At 43.8% G+C, this 10,742-nt stretch overlaps 1 protein-coding gene across 1 annotated transcript in view; it reads left to right on the top strand.

Annotated features, from left to right (window-relative positions):
- NFAT5 (nuclear factor of activated T-cells 5, tonicity-responsive) overlaps positions 1-10,220 on the top strand; it is a 38,343-nt gene extending 28,123 nt beyond the window's left edge. The window contains exons 7-13 of the mRNA XM_008940199.1: positions 142-194; positions 1,304-1,436; positions 1,983-2,060; positions 4,710-4,858; positions 5,381-7,817; positions 8,995-9,241; positions 10,163-10,220. Coding sequence (XP_008938447.1) covers positions 142-194; positions 1,304-1,436; positions 1,983-2,060; positions 4,710-4,858; positions 5,381-7,817; positions 8,995-9,233 — 3,089 coding nt within the window. The 3' untranslated portion in view covers positions 9,234-9,241; positions 10,163-10,220. The remainder of the gene's footprint in view (positions 1-141; positions 195-1,303; positions 1,437-1,982; positions 2,061-4,709; positions 4,859-5,380; positions 7,818-8,994; positions 9,242-10,162) is intronic.
- Positions 10,221-10,742: the final 522 nt, after the last annotated feature.

The following is a 10,742-nucleotide window of genomic DNA, read 5'->3' as shown; positions in this document are numbered from 1 at the left end:
TAATGGCTTGGGGTGCTGAGCAGAGCGTGCTTGGGTTTGGTTGGCTGATGAGGTTTAGTTGTAGAAGCACAATCAAAGGCACTAAAATGAATTACTTTATATGGATGTGCAATAAATGATGTTTTTTTAACTTTCATTTAGATGAGAATTCTTGGAAGGCAGAAGCTGAAATAGACATGGAATTATTTCATCAGGTACTTTTGTATTGTTATAGTCGTTGTCGCTAAATAAATATACTCCAGCTTGTGTTTCCAAAGAAAAGTTAAATAAGCCTTTGCCTCTTCCTGTGCACTTGTAGCAGTAATACTCCTTTTCTTCAAATAAGTTCTTTAGTGAGTCCAGTGGAGTATCATTGTTTTGGGTTTACACAAGTATAATCGTTCCATTTCTAATTGAGAATGCGGATGCCACAGTGGGAGTGAGGCCCATGAACTTGGTGAGCAAGTCTTTGCCCTTTACATCCAGTGTAGTGAAAAGGCCTAATACAGTTTGTCCAGAAGGACACGTGAGATGACTACTGAGGGGAAGCAGATTGTGTGTCTGCCGTAGTCTTTATACTTGGCTGAATTTCTGTTCCACCCTGAAATGTTTTACAAAATCCTTGTTTATTCTTTTTGAGACAACTAAGTCTCTTTATGGACTATTGGACTGAAATTGCAGAAATTATTAGAGGGAAATGGCATCCAGCAAACGCCACCTTGCTCCCTGTCCTGAAGGCAGCGTTCTGTGCCTGCTCTGGCAGGAGGGGTCTCCCCCTTCCCGTGGGGTGGAGGTGGCTGGGGAGTAGACTGATCACTTGGTGTGAGTCCTGGCGACGGGTGCTGGTCACAGGCCTAGCTCCTGATGGCTGCTCAGTGCTAAATCCTCTTAAGTGTAAGGTGAAACTGCAGCCTCCATCTGCTCCCACTGACCACAGAGACCTGACTCAGCACAATGGACACGTGCCCACCTCCAGCAGGGTTTGATGGCAAACTTGTGGCAGTTCAATGAGGCGTGTTAGACACACACTTATGTTTGAAGTGCTGGACTTCATGTCTTTCCTTTCTGCACCTCCCTGAAGGTGCTGGTGAGCATCATATAGGCAGATGTTTCACACCTCTCTTCTAGTAGTACAAGTTAGTTACCAGTTTACTTCACTGAAAGTGTAATTTGGCCATGTTTCCCCAATGTCTTTGTTTTTATGGCATTTTATCAGTATCTTTCTCTGTTTTGGTAGATGCAAACAATTAATTATTGACAATTAAGGTCAATAGCAGTGAAAGAAGATTTCTAATGTGATGTTTTTATTATATTTGCATTGCAGAATCACCTTATTGTGAAGGTGCCACCATATCATGACCAGCAAATAACCTCAGCTGTTTCTGTGGGAATTTATGTGGTGACCAATGCTGGAAGATCACACGATGTGCAACCATTTACATACACTCCAGATACATGTATGTAAAATAGAAAACTGGGGGAAGGAGTGGGCAGTTTCACCTGCTAAGCATCTTATTTCTGATTTCATATTATTTACTCTGTACAACAGAAATGTTAATTAACGTGGATCTTTCCAAACTCCTCTTGCTGTCAAGGTTCATTCTGTTAAATAATGAAATCCAAGGGCTTGGCTTTTCTCATTTATGTGGCAAGTATCTCAAATTTCAGCTGCATGGAGGAAGCTGTTCTTATAAAACAGCATCCATTTCTACTATAAGGTTCAAAATGAAGCTGAGCAGGAAAAAAGTCAACATATTCCATACAGCACACCAAATACATCTGAAAAATAACACCAAGCTTTATTCTGAGGAGTGTTAAGTTTGACCATATAATGTATTTTTGTTTATCTATATTACAACAAAGTGCAAAAGTTTGTGTGGGTTGCAAAGATCCTTACTTTTTTAAGATATAAGTTACTGTTTTGTTTTGCTTTGTGTGTGGTTTTTTTTTGCTTGTTTGCTGTTTTAACATAAGGAAGTTCTCAATGTGTTTTGTCTCAACAGCTGGTACTCTGAATGTTAATGTGAAGAAGGAAATCTCCAGCCCAGCCCAACATTGTTCTTTTGAAGAGGCTATAAAAGGTACTAAATTGATTCTTATCATTGTTGTTAATAATTTAAGTATAAATTCCTACCCAAATTTGGAGGAATGAATCAGACATCCTGTGAAGATAAGTCTGTGCTTATAAAAGCTGGCTGTATTCTTACAGTGAGGTTTGTTTTCTGATTCTGAATATTTTACTTTATGTTAGTATTTTTCTAAGTATATTTTAACATGAGCTAGCAGAGAACAAAAACTTTGCAAACAAGAATAATTAAAAAAAATTCTTTACCCTTTTTATGCCTCAGGCCCTGAGGTCTGATCTGCATTTACTGTGCTTGCAAGTGAAGAATAAAAAAGAAAGAAGCCTAAGATGGGGGTTAATACAAAGGATTTAGAAACTGTGCGGTGTTAATTTAAGCAAAGCCACATATAAAGGTTAGGGAATAAATGGAGGAGAACTGAGTATTGAGAAACACCAAGGTGCCAACCTGGTGTTTTTCAGAAGCTGTCCAGTGGTTTTAGAAGGCTGCTGTCAACAGGTCTGGGTAAGAATGTTAATACTGAGGATTTGGGCTTCTTCCCTTCAGCCACGTTAGATCTGATTTTTTTTTTTTTTTTTCCCCCTGACCATTCATTCCACACAAAGTTTGCTGCTTTGCTCCAAGGGAGCAATTTTTAGGTTTGCCTGGTTTTTAAGTGTGAAGTGAATTGATCCTTCTGATATTGAAATGCAGTGGAGGAAGGAAATGGTTCTTGAGTCGTTTGTTAAAGCTCTGGTGGTGTACAAAGGTGGCTGGAAATTTCCATAGCATGCTCTGGTGGTAGTGGGTTGAAAGGTAAGCAAAGGAACAGTGTGATCACAAGTTTGATAGGAATCCATAGCTTCAGGTTAAAATCATGAAGCTCATGTTTGAAGTTAATAGCTCAGTCTTGGCAGGGGATGTATTTACAAGTTGACTTTACAACTTGTTAGGGAGGATAATACAAGATACGATGAGTTTAAACCTGCAGAGAATATTTGGGGGAGAAATATGCAAAAATATTTATGCCAATGAAGCAAGCTGAAAAAAAAGACTGGTAAGTTTTCTAGTATCAAGATTAAAAAGATGAAGGAGGTAATAACTAATGTATCAGGACAAGCCTGGCATCCATCTGATTTAGTGTGGAGGCTTAACCAAGGGAAGATACCAACTGCTTCAGGACATCTGCTGTTCCTAAGAACACAGTGTGCTGTTTCTGTTCTTCGTGTCCTGTGTTTAATTTATGCAACAAATCTTAATTTACTTTCTTGTGTGGGTTTTCTGCTAGCCAGCTCTTTTTTAATCGTTCATTCCTAGACTTCTTCTGGTCTAGGTTGACGGTGAAACAGAAGTCAGGCAATTTTGTCTGCTTTAGGTCCTTTGTCTCTGCTGATGTCCCAGCCTGTGGGGATCCAGGGAGATGCTCCTTCCTTCCTGTTTCCTTTCACTGGGAGCAGAATCTCTGTACTGATGATTTCTTAAGTGGCATAATTTCCAGGAGCCCTGGCTGAATGTACATGTACAGTCAGGTACTGAGCTGCAGGGCCTTTCTCCTCCTGTCACAGGCAATTCTGCTTTGTCTGAAGTACCTGTGAAATTTCCTTAAAATAGTTTCTACTGCAACATCTGCATTTGTAAAAAAAAAAAAAACAAACCACATGGCTTCCCAAAGCCATTAGGAAAAAAAAAAAAAAAAAAATGGCTTCCCAAAGCCATTAGGGATTCTTAGTTCTAACATTTTAAGAGTCTTTTAAAGATTTTAAGACTTGACAGGCTTCAGTGACAAGTTATGTTTCAGGACAAGGAATTTCTAACTCTGAGCTGCTATGCAAAACTCAAGAAAGGTGTGTGGGTGTGGACCACCATATAGTCCAGGTCTTTGCCCTCTAGTCCTGCAGTAGTGCTGGAGAATTGGTTTTGAGTGGTTAATGATGGATTCAGTTGCCAGCTTTGGGAGAAAACAGAAAGGGGTGGTGGTGTTGATAAGATAATTGCTCAGAAGGTCTAAACGAAGTGTTACAAAAACATAGTAAAAGACCAAACCCAACAGTGTTTCTCTGTTTTTGAAACTTCTTTTTCATTATTAATCTCACTTGGGTTTTTTCATTCTTCCAACCAAATACGTCGCTGTGAATGAAGACACCATTGCTAGAATCTAATCTGTGTCCCAGTGGGATTTGTTTTAATTACTTAAATCAGTTTTTTTCTTTACTGTTTCTGATGAACACAACATGATTAAGCATGTAGAAAAGAAAAGCTTATAAATTGTGACTGTGCTATAGAAAACCAGTGACTGCTGTCTTTAAATGCATGGTGTGTCTGGCTGTCCTGAAGTAGACTTATTTTAGGATGATCTCACTCAAATTGTCTTCCCTGCCAACTTCACAGCCAAACACCTTGGGTCCTGGGTCTTGTCTTTCTGAAGCCACCCACAACCTGTGAATGAGTTAGTGAGTTAGTTTGCTGTTAGTCTTTAAAATAACCTCTGAAGTTTTCACTGGTTTTCTAGGATTATTTCAAGTGTTCTCTCTGTGTGACCGTCTTACATGAGGATGAGAGCTCTTGTGGTAGGGCAACTGACACAGAAAGCTGGCCACCACTAGAAGGCCTCTCTTTGTATAGCCAGTGTTAATGTTCCCTTTCCCTTCTTTTAATTTGTGACTGCAGCAGTGAAGGCCACTGGCTGTAACCTGGAGAAGGTGAACATTCTTCCTAGTGCCTTGATAACTCCACTCATGCCAAGCAGTATGATCAAGAGTGAAGATGTGGCTCCAATGGAAGTAAGTGCAGAAAAAAGATCTCCCTCTGTCTTCAAGGTAAGTTTGGTTGTGATCTGAAGACAGTAGATTTAATTGCCTCAGTCACATGCACCCATCAGTCCATGTTCTAATAGTGGAGAAGAGTAACACGCAGGGAAAACGGAATGTCTGAGATGGGTCTGGGCAAAACATGGGATCACAGACAGGGAGATTAAATAATAGGCAATTTCCTTTGAAAGTAACTTATCTTGTTCCCACATTCAGATTGATTAGGTGGTGACACTACAAGGGATTTTCTTTGTCCTGTGACTCAGAACTAGCAAATTACTCTAAGAATATTATTTCAATGTCTTTGTAGCATTGTTTTCATTAAATTGAATAATTAAATTTTAGAAGAATTGGCTCCTTCCTTCAGTAGCATTTCCACTGCTAGTCATTTGCTTACTTGTTTGTTTCTGTATAAGAGATAGGCAGCCATCAGATCTCCCCTCTGGTCGTTCTGAACGCTGCAGACTGGGGGAGATTCCCTGGGCAGAACCGAGTACGCTCACGAGTCGCTGCACGTGTTGCTCTTTGCAGGCTTCTAACGTGGTTGGACCAACTCAGCAAACATTGGAAAACAGTATGTCTGGCATATCAACTTCTGCTTCCCATTTACCTTCTGAAAATGAAAACCAGCAGCAAATACCACCGAAGGTGTATAACCCAGAGACACTAACTACGATCCAAACACAGGACATTTCCCAGCCTGGCAGCTTTTCAGCAGTCTCAACTCCAGGTCAGCTCCAAAACAGTGATGCATTACTGCAACAAGCTGCACAGTTCCAGACGAGAGAGTCCCAAACCAGGGAGGTCTTGCAGTCAGATGGCACAGTGGTCACGCTGTCGCAGTTAACCGAAGCATCGCAGCCACAGCAGCCTGCACTCCCAGAACCAGCACAGGCATTGCAGCAGCAGATTTCATCCAGCATTTTCTCATCGGCGAGTGGCGTGAATCAGTTACAGAACACTATACAGCAACTGCAGGCTGGGAATTTTCCAACAAACACTGCCACTGGCAGCAACAGGAATGTTGACTTGGTGCAACAGGTCTTGGAAGCTCAACAGCAGTTGTCTTCTGTTTTATTTTCTGGTTCAGACAGCAGCGAGGATGTTCAAGATCAGCTCAATGCAGATCTCTTCCAGCAAGTTAGCCAGATACAAAACAGTGTGAATCCTGGGATATTTTCCTCATCGGACACAGCTGTCCATTCCAGACCAGAGAACCTTCTACCGGGACGAGCTGAAAACGTTCACTCACAGCCTGAAAATGCACTGTCCAATCAACAGCAACAACAGCAGCAGCAGCAGCAGCAGGCGATGGAGACTTCTGCAGCAATGGTGATAGGAATGCAGCAAAACATTTGCCAGGCTGCAACGCAGATGCAGTCTGATTTGTTCTCTTCAACAAGCTCGGGGAACGGAGCGCTCCAGCAGTCACCTGTTTATCAGCAGGCTTCTCACATGATGAGTGGGTTATCAACAAACGAAGACATGCAGATGCAGTGTGAATTATTCTCTTCATCTCCTGGCGTTTCTGGAGGTGAGACTACTCCCACGGCTCAGCAGCAGGTCTCCAACAATGGACCCGCTATGTTTCAGGCATCAAATTCTGCAGATGGAGAAGAAGCTTCAGGACAGAGTAAACAGATGCAAAGTACTGTGTTTCAGACAATGGTTCAAATGCAGCATAGTGGAGAAAGTCAATCTCAAGTGAATCTCTTCTCATCTACCAAGAACATGATGACTGTCCAGGCAAGTGGAACTCAACAGCAAGGAGGTGGTCTGTTCCAGCAGGGTGGAGAAATCATGTCCATTCAGTCGGGAAGCTTTATGCAGCAGTCTCCACATTCACAGGCTCAGCTTTTTCACTCTCAGAATCCTATCGGTGACACTCAGAATATATCACAGGAAACACAAGGCTCTATTTTCCACAGTCCAAATTCCATTGTCCACAACCAGACCAGTACTAATTCCTCAGACCAACTGCAGCCTCCCATGTTCCACTCACAGAACGCCATGGGTGTTTTACAGAGCTCCTCAGTTCCTCAAGACCAGCAGTCTGCCAACATGTTCCTCTCCCAGAGCTCTATGAGCAACCCTGCAACGCAGGAAGAACAGATGTCATTCTTTACAAGCCCAAATTCCATTTCTCCTCTTCAGACAGCGACAAACACTGAACAGCAGACTTCTTTCCAACAGCAGACACAGATCCCTCATATCCAGAGTTCTATGCTTCCCCAGGAACAGCCCCAGACTCAGCCTGCTCAGCAAGGTTTGTTTCAGTCTCAAGTGTCGTTGGGCTCCATCCAGTCCAGCTCAATTCCCCAGAACCAACAAGGAGCGATCTTCCAGCCTCAGCATTCAATAGTTGCTATCCAGAGCAGTCCTCCATCTCAAGAGCAGCAGCAGCAGCAACAGCAGAACATGATGTTCAGTAATCAGAATGCCATGAGTACAATTGCTTCTCAGAAGCAGAACATGATTTTCAGTCCAAACCAAAACCCAGTTACCAATCAGGAGCAACAAGGCCAGTCTATTTTTCATCCACAGACTAACATGGCATCAATGAACCAGGAGCAGCAGCCCATGCAATTCCAGAGTCAGACCACGGTGTCTTCTCTCCAGAATCCTGGATCCAGCCAGGCTGAAGCACAGCAGCCAGCCATCTTCCATAACTCACCCCAGATTCAGTTGGTCCAAGGGTCACCGAGTTCTCAAGAGCAACAAGTCACCCTCTTCATCTCTTCAGCTTCCATGTCTGCCCTGCAGAACAGTATGAGCCAGCAAGAGCTGCAGCAGTCTCCTATGTACTCTTCCCAAAGCAGCATGGCCGGAATGCAGGGAACTGCTTCTCCTCCACAGCAGCAAGCTTCTTTATTTCACAACACAGCGGGAGGTGCCATCAACCAGCTGCAGAACTCTCCTGCTTCATCTCAGCAAACATCAGGAATATTCCTGTTTGGCATTCAGAACAGTAAGTGCCAGATGCCCAGTTGTGAGTTTACAGTTTAGAAGAGCTACTCACTGGAGTCCACAAGACCGTGGTGGTTCAGTTCTAAGATAGCTTTAAAAATAAAAGCCTGGAATAAGTAACAGCACTACAGCTGAGGGTATACATACTCCTCAGGCTGCTGGGTCTACGTGAGAGCTCTCAGCTTAAATGCCTGCTGGTCTTACATGCAGGGTTAACATGTGACCAAACCAGCTTACAGTTGTATCTGTATAGAGATAAGTATCTACATAATATAGATAAAATATTATTAATGGATATACAAATAGTGTATTGAATCCATGTCTGCACATGTTAAGAGAGCATAACTTTTTTTTAAGGCAGTTCCACTGACCTTTCTCTTGCTTTGTTTGGTTTTCACAATTTATGCTGTGGCTTTCTCCACCCATTGTTGAAGAAAAGCAGTTTTTTTGAAGCTGCGTAGTCTAGAAAATTATCTTTTGAAATTTATTTGAAACCCCTGTGACTTTATAAGCCTGCACTTTTCCCAGTCTCCTCCCTGCACTGAGCCTCTCTGAGAAGCTCGTTGGGCTGTCGGTCCTTTCCTCTGTCAGCAAAGGGCTGTACGTACTCGTGGAGCTCCAGAATGAGCAGGTGCAGGTGATAGTTGCAACAGCTCATAAAAGATGTGGACAGAAAGCCTGAGCTGTGTCTTGGTGTGTGGTTATACCAGAGCACATGCTCTGCTGTCTCAGCTCTTTGACAATTGGGCCATGTGCAGCCAAGCTGAAGATCATGCTCATGGTAGGAGGTGAGACATGATTTGCAGGTCTGTGGGAGGAGGCAGTGGATACCTTGGCTGAACTGAAGACGATGGATCTGTAATTCAGAAAGACAAAGGACGGGCATATTCAGCACTGCTCTTAAGCTGTGCATTTTGTTTTTCTTCCTGCTGGGTGTTGTCCTCTGGGACGTTTGGTCATGGTGCAGAGTCCATCTGTTCAACACATGTACCTTGAACATGGGCCTGTGGCCCAGGGGAGTGGTGGGCAAAGGTGGGCAAAGGTGGCCACGTCAGCCAAACCACACGTCACGTTCTACGCAGCTCGTAGTCAGTATGGATATATGTAAAGGAGTTGGCTACACTGCATGCATTGACCTCGTTTAAACGGTCCTTTGTTCTTCACTTGCTGCTTCTCAGACTGTGGCCAGCTGCTAACATCTGGACCAGCTACGCTGCCGGACGAGCTGATGGCCATAAGTCAGCCAGGACAGCCCCAGGGCGAAGGGCAGGCGGCGGTGCCGGCGCTCCTCTCCCAGCAGATACCCGAGACTCCCCCACTGCCCTCAGCTATGGCAACCAACCAGAATATCAAGAAAATAGATGATCTGCTCGTGTCATTGCAAAACCAGGGGAACAACATGGCTGGCTCGTTTTAGTTAGTCAAGTAAGTAATGGGTTTGAGTTTCTGGGTTCTTTCCTGCCACACATACTTTTGTTGAGTAAGGCTTTCCTGCAGAATGTGTCACCATGCTTTGAGAGGTGGGCTGAAATGCCCATCGTGCTGAATTAAGAATATAACACCCGTGGCTAGAATGGAGAGTTACTAAAACCAGTAAGAGGTTGGAATTCGTATGAGATGGTTGAGTCTGGGTCTTGTTCAACTGCTGTATGTTTTGTCATCTGCTGTTACAGTCTAGTACTTTATTAGGAAGGAGTGTAGATCGCTGGCAGCGTGACAGAGGTAAAAGCGTTGTGAAGTATGGCTGTAGTTACAAAACTTCAGGCTTCTTGAGTAAGTACAAGCCTGTACTATGCTGAAGTTGTCCCCAGGGTTACAATAATGTAAAATGAAAACAAGTTTTGGTAGAATGCCGTGGCTACTGTGATTGTGCCACATGCTGAGGCTTTGTTAGAAAGGAGCTGCCCCATCAGCTGTTACTAGGAAACATTATGCTTTTAGGAGGTGCCTTTTTCAGAGGGGTGAAAGGGGCTTTGATTATGAATGAGTAGCAAGAACCTGGGGGATTCTGGAGTCCTATTGTCCACTGTGTGTTACTTGGCTCTAGTTAACTCTGTTGCTGTCCTAAACCACCAGAAGGTTCACTAGGCGATACGCTTCATTTTCTAAATTAAACTATTTTGTATATAAAGTTATGAACTTAAAAAAATAATTAAAAAGGAAGATAAGAGAGAGTGGAAGGAGAGTATCCCTGCTCTGTGTCAGAGTGCTATGTTCTGATATTCACTCGTAGTTTCACGTCTGCTTGTGAAAAACACTTCCATGGTGAAAGGAACTACCTAGAAGTGAGGGAATGGCTTTTGTTAGTCATCCCTAACTTTTCTGCTTGCTTCTCTTTTCCTGCAGAAGTTCTGTGAAGAAAAAAGTGATGATTTCCCAGATCCTCTCAGACCTTCCGACTCTGGATTAGGCTGTGTGGACCTGATTGCTTCTGTCAAAAAGTGGCCCTCTTCTCTAAAGAGCACACCCGTGGCCAACTGCAGCATCTAGCACCCAGGGCTGTGCCCGTAGCGTTTGGGACCCGTAGTGCCAATACTGCTGAGGAGCTATGCTTTGTGTCACTGGGGCGTGGCACTGCACCCTCGCCAGATCCCCAAACCTCCCTGGCGGTGGGTGGGCTGCTCTCTGAATTTAAAGCATATCTGGTCAGTTGTTATTGTTGTTAGAAGGTAATTCATGTTACCACGTTTACTTTTTTCCTCCTCTTCCTTCTTCACATCCCTTCTCTTGACTAGAATATCTTGTGAAGCAGAACCGTGTGATGCCTGCGCCGCGGGCCGTGGCCCGGGGCTGTCAGGAGGTGGAGGGTCGGCGTGTTTCCCAGCTCAGAGGGAGAGCCAGTCCTGCCCTTTGCTGTCTGTGGTAGGTGGCAGTGAAAAATGTCACTACCTGCAGTGACCGAGCAGTGAGTTCCTTGTGCTGTGGG

Source organism: Merops nubicus, unplaced genomic scaffold, assembly GCF_000691845.1.
Source record: "Merops nubicus isolate BGI_N331 unplaced genomic scaffold, ASM69184v1 scaffold33545, whole genome shotgun sequence".
Lineage (NCBI taxonomy): Eukaryota > Metazoa > Chordata > Aves > Coraciiformes > Meropidae > Merops > Merops nubicus.
This window is presented reverse-complemented; position numbering and strand designations above follow the sequence as displayed.